The sequence below is a fragment of the Phalacrocorax aristotelis genome, chromosome 14 (assembly GCF_949628215.1).
Source record: "Phalacrocorax aristotelis chromosome 14, bGulAri2.1, whole genome shotgun sequence".
NCBI classification, from domain to species: Eukaryota; Metazoa; Chordata; class Aves; order Suliformes; family Phalacrocoracidae; genus Phalacrocorax; species Phalacrocorax aristotelis.
Window position 1 is genome coordinate 16849679 of NC_134289.1, and position 16227 is coordinate 16865905.

At 38.7% G+C, this 16227-nt stretch overlaps 1 protein-coding gene across 5 annotated transcripts in view; it reads right to left on the reverse strand.

Annotated features, from left to right (window-relative positions):
* The window catches only part of KAT6B (lysine acetyltransferase 6B), a 116744-nt gene that overhangs the window by 50570 nt on the left and 49947 nt on the right, over positions 1–16227 (reverse strand). For all 5 annotated transcript variants that reach the window (XM_075109429.1, XM_075109428.1, XM_075109426.1 and 2 more), the window contains exon 3: positions 5116–5224. In XM_075109429.1, coding sequence (XP_074965530.1) covers positions 5116–5224 — 109 coding nt within the window. The remainder of the gene's footprint in view (positions 1–5115; positions 5225–16227) is intronic.

The window sequence follows — 16227 nt, forward strand, 5'->3', positions numbered from 1 at the left end:
TCTCCGTCCGCTGTTTCTCAGCCCAAGACTGAGCTAAACCACCACAAACAAGAATTCAGTCTAATCCATGAGCATTTGCTATTTTCGTCTTCTAACAGACTGAGGCACGAATGGCAAAGATGACTGATGGAATGCAAAAGCCACTGCAGTAAGTGCAAATTTCAGATTGTATTTCCTTTTATTGTATGTAGCCAAGGCTTAATCCACTTTTTGTTAAACATTAAGAGGCAACTTAATTGCGTAAATATAGCATATTCTCAAAATAAAATGCAGGAATATAATCTGTTAGCAAAGAACAATCACTAATAAATTCAAAGGGTATTTTCAAAAACAAAGATATTGAAAAAGCATTGTCTTTTGATTCTTAGCATGCTGTTTAAGATACAGTAACAAATATTTTGTTGTTAAAACCAAGTACATGCTTAAAGTGACTATATTTCTTGAAAGTAACAAATATTGTTACTTTCAAGATGCTACACTTCAATAAAGCTTAACAAGCATTTAATTTTTAAAAAATTGCTAAGAAACAAGAAAAAAGCTCCCTAGAGTGGCTGATATTAATAATCAATATCACAGACTTATTTCATCAACCATGAATCTACAACTATATTAACACATTAAAGTGTAATTATAAACCAATTACGTCCATATAATAGATTTAATTCCAGTTATCTACCCTGCACAGAAACGACTGACTTCAAGGAACAAGTAAGTTGTTGTTTAAATCTTTGATTTTAACTTTGCCTTAAGTAAATAACTTAGCTAAATGAACATAAGAAACACCCATTCTCACTGGTTGGTAACTACACACAGATTAGGTGCAGCAGAGTTACTTTATTTCTCTGTTACCTACCAACAGAGCATCTCTCACTCAAGCAGTTACAGAGCTTAATACATTTGTTAATATTCTTAAGTGTTAGATTTTTACTATCAGGCAAAAATTCAAGAAAAAAAGCCATTGGTATTAAATATAAAGACAATGACTGCAATTCCAAATCCTTCGGCCACTAACAGCTAGGGGCTGGAAGAGCGCAAATGGGAATCATCACCACGCATCTGCCATGTTCTTTTACTGTCTTTCCTAGGTATGCACTAGCAGAGACAGCACAGAAATATGTGGATTTCAAAATACTGTATGGTACTGCTCTTTAATTGCTGACAATACTCACCCTCTTCATTTGGGACACAATTTGACCCAGTGCACATAGAACAATAACAAGTAGAGGGGAATGGCTACCAGACATGAAGTGGCAATAAACACAGGTTTCGCTTTTAAGAGTGACTCTGTTCAACTGCTGTCACAGTTTAACAGATTTCTGTAGTCAGTTAAATGGAGTCACTGTGACCTTCAGTGATTTTATAGCTAGTGTCTTTAAATTTGAAAAAGAGTTGAAGACGGAAAGCATGTTTCTGGCTTCAAAATTTGCAGTATTTCAGCTCTAACTGATCTAAAGTGAAATCAAGATCATACTGTCTTCTCCATACCCAGGAGCTGATACATCTGCCAGGAGGTTTTCAACACTTGATCTATCTCCAGTTTGAAGTGTTTCAGATGGTAATTTCTCCTGGTTCAATCACTTGACTTTCTTTTAAACCTCAGCAGCATCAATATTCTAATGTAGCACACAAGTTCAACAGACTACTGGAAGACCTTCAGAAGCTGGCAGCTTCCACCAGGAATACATTAGGTTTACTTTAACATAAAGCCATTAAAAATTAAATGCTTTAAAATTAATTCTTATCTTCCCAGTTAGAAAAGGTTAAGATTTGTGGTACATTGATGTGGCAGAAACAGGTGAGATCAGGAAGTTAAAACAGAACATTTCACTCCTTGACTGAAGGCGACTCCTTTAACCTGCCCACTTTTGCCTCCTCATTGGAAACCTGGGCCTTGTTTACTCTTCAACGGATTTGACAAAGCAGCTAATTTTTTAAAAGAACAAGCATTGTATCAGTGACAACAATTATGTTCAGTGCTGAATGAGATATGCTAATATCTCCAGTTATTTTTAACTTTGATACACATGTTGGGAACTAATGTATAAGATAATTATAACTAATAATAAGGTAACTCCCTTGTTTGATAACCTTTTAGGAGGGAAGCATTATTATTTAGGGTGACTTTAGCTATGAGCAGAGAGGATCAGTGCACCCATCTCGGGCATGTAGTAGGTTTTCCCCCCTGCAGGTTTCTTAGCAGTTCACTTTATCCAACTAGCCAACACCCTCCCAGAGACAGCAATCATTAAGACAATTCCCATATTCCCTTATTCTTAAAGCACACCCTAAATCTTTAGAACACAATCTCTGCACAGCCCTTTCCAAATATTTTCTGTCCCTATTCCTCTTGACCTGACTGATGTCTTTGTTGCCCTGCTCTCCTGCCTACCTACCCATCTTTGATGGGTAACCCTCTTCCCTTCTCAGTCTAACATACTAGTTGTTTGAAAGGACAGTTCCACAGGTATTCTACTTTTAGCTATTTTTTTCCTTTTTAAAAATATTTATTAGAGTTCCCCAACAACTCAACTTTTCCGCTCCTCTTTCAAAACCTTCAACTCCCTTTTAAAAATCTGTCAGCAGGGCAGCTCTTTAACTGCTTCTGCACCTCTCAATTGGGAAAATGGAAGTAGAGTTTGATTCCAGTGCTCCAGTCTAATGATATTTCAGAATCAAAAGATAGGGGGGAAAAAAGCAGGGGGTAGGGAGTGGGTGTGGGGGTGAGAGAGGAGCAATGTTTGTTTTCTAAAAGGGCATCCCTTGTCTTATTCCTTCCACAGAAGTAATCATCTTCCATTTCACAGAAAATGCCCTGTGCAAAGTGATGTAGCAGTGCATTTCTTTTCCACTGCCCAAATACATTTTCCTCCCAAATGCCACAAAATACGAGTAATACCAATGAAATCTGCAGAAATCCAGGTAGTCTCTGCTTTCGGAACGCAAAAGCATTATCTAAAGAGACACAAGCAACTGACACAAAACCAAAGGCAGATATGCCAGTAGTGGGCACTGCAATTTAATCTCTGATCAGCTGAACAATTTGCTTGCTGTGCGCAACATGCGTTTTCTTTTATGTTTGTTAGACAGCAAGACCGGCTTCAAGATACACTGCAATGTGCAAAATTACAAATCCAATTACAATAAACCTCCACTTGAGTGAAGTTTTGTTATTTCTAAATTGCACTGAGATTGGTTTTTATTTTAGTTCGGCATCAGTAGCTAAAGTTTAACCATCCAGCAATCTGATTGGCAGTCTCAACATTTCATTCTTTATATCTAATACATCTGAGAAACTAATTAAACATAATTTAGTCTTAATGAGGCAGAGAGAATGTATCAGTGTAAATTCAAATGGAAGCTGATCCATGAAAGTCAAAAGACTTCCAGTTCTAAAGCATCTTAGACCTACCAGGGGATTATTACACAACAGAAGAGTAGCTGATAACTAAGCTCACCTGATTAATGTAAACTCTGGGTACCAGGGTCTAACCAAGCACAAATCCTATTACATTTCCAAATATTATAATACAGATTTGAAAATACAGGGAACTTGTAAACCATTAAAGGAAGACAGTTTAAAAATCTATGGGGTTTGGTTTTGCATATTGGGGTGAAAAAGCCACTTACTTCACTGTTTAATCATTTGCTTAAACACACTAAAAAAATATACTGGCTAAAATACAAAGAATCTGTCTGGGGTGCCAGATTCAGAACCACACGATCAGAAGCCCATTCTGATTAACTCACAGCACATTTTTGATCCACCCTGTTTTTACTCAAGTACTTGTGTAGCTGCCATACTACCCAAGAACAGACTATCCTCAGCACACCTTCAAAATGGTGATAACACATAGATCCTGAACTCAAAGACACCAAAACAATACTTTCACTTCCAGCCTTCTTAAAAGCAGTGCTGGCTTACACAGACCCTACCACTTCTCTACTCATTTCCCTCCCGAGCACTTCCCTCCTCTTCCTTCTGGCACACAAGCTTGTATGGTTCTGCACTGAACTGGGAAACTGATCAAAAATCTTGTCTTTCAACTACATTTGCTCCTCTATCCAGTTTACATGCAGCCAGGTGCCAGCACAAAGGGGCAGCACCAAGTAGCTGGATGTTGCAGCCTGGGACTTTAAGCAGCACTGCTATTTTGTCCCGGAGCTGGGATGGGATGGTTTACATTGCAAAAGTACCTCCCAATGCAGCTGTAAGCTTATGGGAGCAGAAGGTTTTTTAGTGGCACAGCTAAACAAAAGCAGTCCATTCAACTGACAAACTATACTGGCCAAATAACTCCTCCTCCAGCATAAAGCTACTTTCCACAGGATTTTTTTCAGAACAGCTAAGCTGATAGAGGACTTTCACATCCAGAACTCTACAGTTGCACAAGAAAAAAGCTTTATAGCATAGACTGCTACAGTATTTCATTTTCAAAATTCACCTAGTTGCTCACTTTAAGGGAAGCACCTACATTCAGAACAGCCATGTGGAGCCTGCAAGAGCTGCTGCAACACACAGCAGCAAGGGACACATCATCAGTAGAGTCACTGACTCACGCCCAACAAGTTAGGGGTGCCTAACAGCAGTAGTATGTTATCTGAAATATCATTCAAATCCTCACTTGAGTAACAAACAATTTTTTTTTAAAAATGGATTGGACATACAAGACGCACAACAGCAGGGACTGCTATGCAGTCTTTACTATCGTGATTACTCCTCAGCTTCTGAAATGTTGCAAATCTGTGCAGGCAAAATTTCTTGATCATCATTTGATGTCACAATATGAAACTGAGCTTTCAGATCAAACACAGATCCCAAATAACAGAATTCCTGTATTTCACAAGTGTGGTTTCTGTATTAGTTTACTCAGTGGATCTATACCTTTGGCATAAAGACGAAAAGATTAATTCACCCCTCTCCTTTGTAGTTATCCAGATGACAACATTTTAGTGTAACAAAAAGAAAAAACCACTCTCTTCCACCCCCTCCCTTGTTTCAGTTCTCAGTCTGTGTCCAAAGAGAGGACAACATTCAGGAGTTTAAAATATTTTTAAGGCCTTAAAAACAGACTTAAACATAAACATTTCTAGTATTTGTGAATTCAGACGACTTACCACTGCTGCCACAGTCTGCACAAGACAACAGCTCTTCTGGTTTTTTTTCACGATTTGATTCTTTCGTTCCCAAACAAAAGCTACATATCGGGATGGGGTCAGCTCGTGGCTAGATTTAAAAATAAACAGACAGAATTAGCTAGGGAAAAAAAAAAGCCTCAGTGGCCTTTTCTTTCACTTTTACCTGACATTTTGTTGTACCGCATGTTAATTACCAAGACAAACGTCCATTTTATTAACTTTGGAATAACAAAGTTTGTTATCTTAACATATTCCATACCTGTTACATTGGCCCATAATAAGCGCCCCTGTGTATTAATCTACGTAAGCCTTTCCAATACAAGACTCGTGTTAACAAAAACAAGGAAATATTAGAACTTAGGACACAATTCAAGGTGATAGACTATCTTCACTTGACCTACAAATCTGTATTCCATTACAGTTCTGGGAAGCGGGGAATGCTTGTTTTCAAGGGTATTCTTGAGAAGGCATCTCAGTTCTATGTAGATGTGCCCTTATAGGTCAACACAAAATAATACAGAAATACTGAAACTAGGTTTGTGTTATTGTGCTTTAGGATCATCTAAAATCAAGCAGCAGGTTCCAAAGAACACCAACACCAGCAAGGTGAAGTTCTCCCCCCAAGCCGAGCAGAGCACACAAACCCCTACCCAAGCCTACAGCCACCGCCACATAAACACACCCTGAGGCTTTCTCCGAACACCGAGCCCTCAGAAGGTCTGCTTGCTGTTCTGCTCTTCACAGTCCAGTTATCGGGATACTGACATACTTGTATACCCCAAAGAATATACGTAGAAGGTGACCAGAGTCAAAGAGTCTTCGTAAGTATGGAGATGTCTGTTCCCTCCCATAAAGTACAAAAGGGAACTGCAGTATTACCTGCTTATAAATAGTAGGAACAAACATTGTTTGCAGACCTTAGTCTTACTAAGGCCTCCATTATGGATTATATGGCTAGCTGAAATACTAAATTACTATCTGGACAAAAATAATTGTTGAAGTTATAAAACAAGCAGATTTCCAATTTAGTCATGCTTCAAAAAATGAAAAGAAAATTATTTATATTCTTTGTTAGTTTTGGCAGGATGGCATTGAATGAGATCAGTAATTCTCTAGATGGAAAAGGATATACCAATTACCTGCAGAATTTTTCACTTGCAAGTTAAAACCAACACATATACAAATAAATGAAAACGAGTTAGTTACTATTCTTGCCAGTAAGGTATCATAATTCAACAGATCCATCCCATCATTATACTTTTAAACAGACTTGTACTTGGAGCAAAATGCTATTGACAAAAAAAGATATATAAACTACACTAATAATCAGCAGCAGGAAAGTGGTCCAAGAGCTACCTGAACACAACTGTTCACTTGCAGCATCTTGTGAACATTTCTTAGCTGCCACTTGAGTTTAACACAGATAATTTTAAAAGAAAGTTTATTCTTTTAGCAGATCCAGTAAAGATCTCTTGGCAACCATACCATTTGCCTTCCCTTTGATATAACACTGCTTTATCCATTTCAGAAAGGCTCGCTTTAATAAATAATTCACAAAACATCACATATAATTCAAATCCAGGTCCACAATCTCATTTATATATCTTTCCAAGATTTTTTTCCTAGCTCTAGGAAAAGACATGGCCATTAGCCAACATTCATTTACTTCCCTCTTCCCTATTTCAAAAAACACCACCACCACCCCTTTTTTTTTTTAACTGAAGGTAAAATAAAGGACAAAGGTTGTTGGCAGTTCAGGGCTACAAAGACTGATGTTCCAACACCAAACCTAATAACAGAGACCTTGCAAATCCTATCACTTCACATACAAGTTTTCAAGAAACTTACAGGCTCCAGTATATATTTTGAAACCATTTACATTAATAACTATATTACTGGGTCTGATCCCTGAGCTACTGAAAGTTAAGAATACACACATTCTTGTCAGCACAGTAAACAAAACAGTTTCCTACTGCTTTAGCCTGCACAGTCAAAGCAAAACTATATTCATACTGGGAGTATTATTTCTGGCTCACAACTGCTTCAGTTAGGATAAATTAAATGGGGTTTGGGTTGGGTTTTTTGTTTTGGGCTTTTGGTGGGCTGTTTTTGTGTTTTTGTGGTTTTTTTTTTTTATTGTTGTTGTTTTTTGGTTGGCTTTTTTTTTTTTGGAGAGGGTCAGAACATAATCCAAACAGAAATGCACCTCCTACCTGTATCTCTTCTTAATCACTAGTTTCTCTTCTAAAATATAGCCATCGAATATTATTATCTTCTGAAGAATAATGATTAGTCACCAGGCAGGTTAATTCCATTTAATCTCTTACAGGAACTAGTACGGCCAGTTATTCAACACTGCACTATTTTTATACCAGATGAACCAGTAATATTTTTCTTGTTATTCAACCTCAGTTGAAACAGAAAATAACTTCTTCATCTAGTATTTAAGAGCCACATTAATAATTGTGTTACAAAGACTTTAAGAGTATGGTGTCTGTTCTGTCACTGAAGACAGGTCTGAATAACACTTATCCAAGTAACGTACTATTATTTCTTCAACAGAGCTAATAAACTGAGAAGAATTTTTCATTCCTTTAATTTTGGGACCAAGGGAAATTACAACTTGTGAAAGGTTTGGTTTTCTAGGTCACCAGAAGTTGCACATCCAAATTTAACAGGCTGCCCTGTTCAAATAACTGTATTTCCAATTGCAGTAGGGGCAGATTTGCAGAAAATTCATACCTTATGCCAACATGCACTTGTGTTCAGAAACTGAAGCTTCACAAAAAGCAGTCAGGCAATAGGATTATTTTTTTTTTAAGTATATTATATACACCATAGGGCAATAACAGATCATCAACTCAGCACCTGTAACCAGGTTGGTTTTTTACTTTCTGATTAGAAATTGAACAATACTTATTTAAGCATCAGACATCCAACTATCACAGCCAATCAATCCTTCAAAACATCACCCATCCTACCACCACAGTCCATCAATCCTCTAAAAAGTGTTAAAACCAAGTACAATATCATGGTATTTTTTACTATCATCAGTAATTTTGGCTCAAAAACCCAGTTAACAGTGTGCGATCATCTGCCCAAGTTTATATTCTTTGCTTCTGAAGGAAGTAGGAAAGGGTTATATTGTAAAATACAGCATATACATTTCTAAAATATATACAAGTTTTAAAGATATTGTATTACTTCACACTGATGAATTATTAGAGTTTGCTAGGAGATACATATTTAATCCTGCTACACATATAGTACAAACATTAAACCAGGCATTATTTTTAATATTTGCAACAGGAAGTCTCAGATGTATCCCCCTCTTCCCTTCAGGCAAAAATGCAGAGGCAGAATTATTCCTATAAACCACCACCAACCGCAGCTGATCAGAACACTGTCATAAAAGCTGCACAAACCGGAAGTGCTATGCAGGTACATTTTCAAGAGACTGGCTTACTAAAAAGAGTATCACAGACTATTTAGCAGGCCCCCGTCAGCATCTCTGCTTTAGGCATTGTATGAACCCTTGCCCTGATCTCATGAATGCACCACCTTCCTAAAAAGGGCACTAAAAAGACCAAGGAAGAAGTAAGGTCTGCAGCTCAGTTACTCCCAACAAAAATTTGGCACACCATATACACTATTATTTTTTTTTTCCCCCTGCATAAAAGATGCCATAACGAAACCAGAACTATCAGAACAGGTATCATATGCAAGCGCTGGCCATTAAGCATCTAGAGAGAAAGCCCGAGGGCCATCAGACGGTCAAGTCAAAGCGACTGCCTTTCATCAGGAGGACAATGCACACCCAGCAATGATTTCGCCTCAGCATGCCTACATATCCGCAACCCGAGTATGGGAGGCAGAAGATTTCTGAGCTGTCGCTCCCCCATGCAAAGCAGGAATGCACGAACAGCACAACAAATCACAGGGATACGAGGGGGTGGAGGGGGCAAGGGGAGACCACAGGTTGGTGCAGCAGGTGAGGTGGGAATGGCAGCATCACAGCCTCTCCTCTTGCGTGTGTTTGACACAGGAGAAAAAGGAAGAGCAACCACCCACATAACAAGGGAAGAGAGAAATGCAGGAGTGACATAATTCACCATAAACAATCTAAAATATCATCCAGCTTTAACATCTGGCAGAGCAGAAAGAACAGGGAATTAAAGAGCAGAGATTAGTGTTTCCAGATTTGGGTGACTGCAGCAATTAGAAAAAACCATGGACCGCCGAAGGAATACTGTGAGGTTTTCGGGCCTGGGAAGGATGCTCGCCCCACGCCTGCAGATCGGCAAGGACTCAACTACAGTGCCTAAGGGGTCACTGGAGCATCAGATGTTACAGCAACCTCGCTTTAAGGGGTTCAGGTTTCTCCCACACACCCCAATCTGTATTTTGAAATAAGCACACCCCCAAAATATAATGTCATAACATTTATAGTTTTACACCAATTTTAGACATTGTTTGTGATAATCCTAATACTTAAGGCTGTTTTCACAAAAATTACACAGATGTGTACACTGAATTTTTATTATAGCTTCATTTCAGTGACTTCAGAAAACAACAAGAAAAACCCTGCTTAGCACTTTTGTGCTACAGATAAAGACTAAAAATTAACAAGAAATGCTGGGTTTAGTGACTTCAGAAGGTGTTTTGTAATTGATTAAAAAACCCAAAACGAACACACGCATCAGTTTCAACTGTTTAGCATTGTTTACAAGTTCTGAAACATGGAGGCACCACTGCCCTTACTGCTTTCTCACAGTCTTCACATATACTGCAAACCCTAAGATTGTTTCTAAATTATCAAGATTTGTGTGTGGACCAACAACACAGTGTCTGCATTTAGTTAAGCTAGTGCAGGTTCCATATCTAGGCAAAGACTCAGAAATAATTTATGCAACCAGTAAATGGTTTTCTTTATTTGTTTTAATGAATCACAGCTATCTATTCTAAGAAACTAATAGGTTTTGCCACTGCATAAAATCAATCCCTGGTAACAGAAATCCAGCTGAATTTTTACCTTATGCCATAATTTGTCTCAAAACTCTGGCCTAAAATAGCAATTTTTTTTTTTCCTAATGTAGTTTCTGTGCTTGTGGAATTTACATGCTCATCTGACTACATTTATAATTCCCATGAAATTCTTACAGCGTTCTGCATGTTCTAACATCCCGCCCTCCAAAAAGCCACATTGTTAAGTCCTGAAAAATCTTATTTTTGAGTATGCGAGTTACCCACAACTATAAATCCCATTGAAAGCGAGGAGATTACTATTTGCACTGCTGTAGCACTCTGAGGCTTTAAACAGATTGTCTCAAAACTGTTAGGCATTAGCTGTGTACATACAATTATGATTTTAAGTGCCAGACTCATTAAATGTTATACACACATTAAAAGAAAAGTTTCTCACACACTCCCAAGAAACTTGAGTTTGAACAGTAAACCAAAAGCCTCAACTGCTCACATTCCCAACTGTCTCTCAACGCCTTTTCAGAAACACCGCAACGCCACCTGACAACCTGCCGGAACACACACCCCAATGCACGATACACAGATGTTACATCTCTATTATCTGACGAATACAAACAGCATGCGAGGCATTTCAGGGTTAACAGAATAGAGAAGCAAATTTTACTGAAAATGGGAACTGCCACGACCTTCACTAGGGATCCACTGTTCTGGTCCGAGCCTTCACCCTACTTCAATTACTTAACTACTTCCAGCCTTAGGAAGGACACGAGCCGCAGGCTTGCTCTCTCAGAACACCTACATGTTGACCAAGCAATTCAGAGGCTATCTCCCCCTTCTCCCCCCCCCCCTTTTTTTTTTTTACCATCGCATTGTGGTTTGGAAAAAAAGAATTCTTTGAACAGGAAACATCACCAGTAGCATCTCTAAGTACTGTTTTTTAAAAAAGAATATTTAAAACCCAAAACTGAATGAGTCACAGGTACTGATTTCTTGTCTCAGCTACTGGAGCAGTTGCTCTTAGTCACAGGCAAGGCAAGGTATTATGAGTACTTTCAGCTGCAATTAATTCCCTCACTGCACCCATTCTGTGGGTCAAAAAAAATGACTTTACCTTCCACACCTGAAAAAAATCCATCATTTTTCAGGAACTAATTATTATAAGGTAAGCTAAACTTTTATTATTTTTTTTTTTAAATAACTTCTTAACGACAACTGTCGAGTAGATCCCACGTTAGGCTCCGCAGTACCACTCAGCTATTACTTCACATGGTGAGAAGTACACACTAACCCAAATGGTGGCAGAAACATGATGACAGGCTATTGCTGCAGAAGTGAGAAAATGTTAGGCCTGCTACAAACCTTAACGTAGCACCTACACATTCAGAGAGCAGAGTAAAAGCCAGCACAAGGGCAGTTCCAAGAGGAGAGGACAGCCCAGGGTGCCCGGTTTTCTTATTACACTTTTAAATCAATAAATTACATAAACAGTGTGTTGAGGAAGAACTATAGTCTGAGGCTTCTCCCCTTCCCCCTGAAGGGTATCTTCACTGCTGGAATACAGGTTCAGGTTCTCTCTTGCTCTACACAACTCTGGTTTCCTTATCACACAGTGGCTTCCCCTGCTCACATCCCCCTCCTGTACCTTTGAAGGGTATGTCTGTATGGGAATTATGATATACAACGTAACTGTCAGAGGCACCTAAAATTAACCAAAGCTGAGACATTTAAAACCCTTTGTGTCCTCCTGGATTCACACATCCCAAAGGCATGTAACTGCAACAGTGATACTAGATTTCAGAGTTCAAAAAACACATTCTTGCAGGTCTGTGCCCTCCACTTTGCGCACACAGAGCAATGGGGGATGACTGGTGAGGATGACTGTGAGGGCACACACATGAAGACTATCTCTCATATGATGTTCCTGAATCATCACCTTGAAAACTAGAAATCTCACTCCCACCCTGCACTCCTGATGAGGTGGGAAACTCCTGGAAGTGCACCCAAACAGACATATTTCTGCAGGTAACAGCAGGAGGGGAAGCACTCTCCCACCTCAGCACATAAGAAAACTACGGTTCTTTAAACAGGCTAAAGAACTCTATTCACCTGAGCACACCAGTGCCCTTGCAAACCTGAGCTGAAGTGGTATGTGCGGAGCGTACAGTAAGTTGCTCCTAGCTTTTTCATTGTTCTTCAGCTAATAATTCCACGCAATATCCTTAAAACAACTTTTTGTTTTAAAGGCAATAAATATAAAACCAAAAAACTTGTCCCTTCATTCCCACCCCGTAAAATATGGCCAAGCCTACAACGTAAACTTTTTTGTTTAGAAATTTTGCTCCCACAGTATTTTGACTAGCCCTTGCAGGAAGATACATCAGCTGCCTCCCTGGACACAGGGTGTCCCACTTGAGCTCAGCTCCCCCACACCTCTTTGTGTGCCTTCGTACTAACCTGCACCATTAGGGCTGATGGAATTGAACAGACAAAAAGCTAACCTGCACCTTCATAAACAAGTACTGTAATGAGGAAGACATGCATAAAATAGCATGTACTACTAGGCAGTTTTCTAAATACAGTTTCTATTTTTAAGTTACTGAAAGGAGCATTCCTGCTCTCTCTTCCACACTGGAAACAATACAACCTAGAACAGGGGAGCTCGGAACAACTAGTGCTTCGAAAACAGAATGTAACCCTCAGGCTTCAAAAGCCTCTTTTCCTTGCAATATGGAAAAGACAATAAAAGTCAAATTCTATTTTAAATTAGACCTTTGCTGTTTCACATAATAGTACAAGATATTAGAAACAAAACCAAAAGTAATCTCAATTTATTAAAGTTGCTTCAGATGCATTCAAGAAACCAACTAAGATTAGCGCTCTGCATAGCAAATATTGCTCAACACATAGGGAAGAAGAAACCCTGATCAAAAAAGCCACAAAACCCCCACAGAAACCCACATACACACACGCGCACCTTTCTAGAAAGAGTTTTATTAATTTGCCCCAGTCCTCTTAATTAGCTTCACATTAATGCAGTTTGGCTTATGTTTTGTTTGCAGTTTATATCCTCTGAAAATTTTAAAAACCCACTTTCTGTTGAAAACCCACCACCCAAAGCACAGGATGCATCTCCTGGAGAAGGATGCAAAGCAGCAGCTCAAGAACACAGATACATCTCCCAGTCATCTGGAGCCTCAGCTGTAATTTCTAACAGAATCAATCTAAAGCCTCTACACTTAGAGAAGGGAGGCTGTTGAAACATAATCCAAGTTTAATAGACACACAGGACTATTGTAGACAGCCTAAAACCACCACTTTGGGTATGTGTAGGCACTGCTGTAATTTCAGGAGTTACTGAACTCAGATACTTCATTTATTTAAATTGTATCCCTCTGTGATCTTCAGTCACATGGTGGCACGACAGAAGAAAGAAGCCTCTTCCCTCCTGAACAGGAGGGAATTTATTTCATGTGTGGGTTCCCTGCTTTGGTCATGCACTTGGGACTAAACAATTTTTAAAAATTTATTCACCTTTCTATTATTATAGTAGTAAGAGTGTTCTTAATATAATAAAAGCTAGTCCTGTAACCAAGGCAATTAATCTAACTGGGCTATGAAGAAGGCTATCCACAAGCCCCCTCTTCTGCATTCTCCGCTGCGAGATTAGAGCCCAACCACAGATCCTGCCCCTAAGGGGTACCTACGCTTACCAGCCAGGCTATAAATAGCTCAAGCTCTAAGTAAGTCCTATATACACTGCAGTTTTCTAGTTGCATCTTCCTGGAAATCTGATGACCGCCACCTACATTGTGCAAATCTAACCTTGGGTCAAGCAGTCTTCAGACTTCTTGAAACTCTCCTCAGTGGCTTTGAAGTGAGAAGACCAAGGGGAAAAAAAGTTGGTTTAGTACTTTTCACCTATGTTATTAATACCTATGGCAATATATTCTCTTCAGGAATATACATTTAGATGTTGTCTCTATCAAACAGATGAGACTGAAAAGCCCATGCACCGTCAGTACTGCGTGCAGACAGTGTTCCCCAATTCTGCATTCAACTACTGTTGGGTTTGCTCCCTTCTTTCACCTTCTGCAAGGTACACTTGGGAAATTAATTCAAAACATCTTTATATTTTACATGAAGATAACTCACACAATTTTATATAAAGATCATTTTTATATATCTCTATATATCTATAGAGATATATATATATCAGATCCATTTTCTTTACACTTATGACGTAAAAACCTGATGCCTTCAGACTCACCCAAAGAGATATTTCAACAACAGTTAAAATCTGACAGGTTCCAAAACTTTTTTCACTTTCAACTCCAAACTTCATCCTTTCTGTTCCCTTACTTGCCTACTATGAGACCAATAACTGATTCGAAATCCAGTTTCTGGCTAAAAAAGGTGCTTGCTTTTTTAAAAAAAAAAAATTTAACTCTTCAATCTGGCACACAGGACAACCTCAAGTGTACCAACAAGAGCTTGCCTTTTGTCACTCCCTCTCCGAAGCAGTCCTTTGACTCCCACAGACCAAAAAGAAATCACTACTGCAGACCCAACCAAGACAACTCTACCTAAGGTTGCTTTACTCCCTGTACAGCAATCATTAGTTGAAGTATGAGGTCATCTTCCAAGTGATACTTTTGCTTTTTATGTAGCTCAAATTCTTTTTTCCAAAGTTTTCACTCTTCACACCTCCCTCAAAAGTCAATCCTTTAAACTCATCTAGATTTCTTAAGAGCACCATACATTGCTGTTACTTGCCATGCATACTGTCGCAAAAGATGATGCACTTAAGCCTTAAAACAGTTACCTATCATTATCATCCTCATCTTCTCTACCATCAATCACAAGGACATCTGTTGCATTTGACAACGTGTAGTTAAAAACCACACATCATCCACATCATTAGTGTGTGACCCTTCCAAGAAAGTACACTTCTCGGCATTCACTCAAAGGTAACCTTAATTATCCAAGTATCTACCTTTCTACAGTCCTGCTCATTATTTGCTTCCTATTTTCACATTTTCTTCATATATCTCAGTTTCTTCCTATGCTTAGGAGATTGCCAAACCTTTTGGCATGGGATCCATTGGTTTTTGTCACAGGTACATGCACTTGTTTGAACGGGATTGCATTTCCTAACTCCAAATTCCCTGTTACTGCAATGCAACCAGGACGGAGCAGGTGGCACGTGTAATCACAAGCAAGTAAGCAGTGGTGCAATTCGCAGACCATGATCCCATGGGTGTGCCAATTTTTCCATTCTTTGGGGAACAGTATTGCTTTTAAGCAGATTAAATGAACTCCAGTATGAAAAGCACACACTTCATTGCCATAATAGTATGTTTACTCAGATGTTTGTATATATGCATATTTTAATTCATAACTTATTACCAAAGTCATCCTACATAAATGTGTATAATATGTTTGCAGTGTGGCACAGGATAATTATTAGTTGTCTTGATGCTAAATGCTCAAGGAAAATGTTTAATTGCATATTAAATTGATCATATGCATATTTTATTTAGTTTACTCTTTGGGGCAAGTTTACTGTCAACACCATCTAGATCTGAGTAGCACTACTCTAAATACAGAAGTAGGGCTTTATGAGACTGGGCTAGTGTCTCAAACACAATTTTAGATAAAACAAGCAGAGCCCCCCCCTTCTACTTCAAGATGAAGCAGCTGAATTTCGGCACAAAGTCAAGAAATACCCTGCCTTGTTGCCTCGCATACCTGAAGGGAAAAAATATTGGGACCAAAGCAAAATTATTCAGGCTGCAAATTCCAGAGCCTGATACTGGATTACAAAAGAACTATTTCTTTAGATTTCCACTGATATGTTTATGAAATGGAAGCTTTAAATAGAGCAAGTTATGCGGGTTTTTTTGTTGTTTTGTTGTAGTTTTTTTTAAAGGAATTAGTTTTAACACATGCATATAATTTGACATCCTTCCTGCTCAAACAATTATTTTAAGAGCACTTGTAATACAAATAATGTCACTGTAAATAACAGTCACTTCTCTTACTGAGGCCCAAGTAAGAGAGAACTAACACAGCTGAACCCCTATACTCCTGTGGGCAATGAGTGACAGC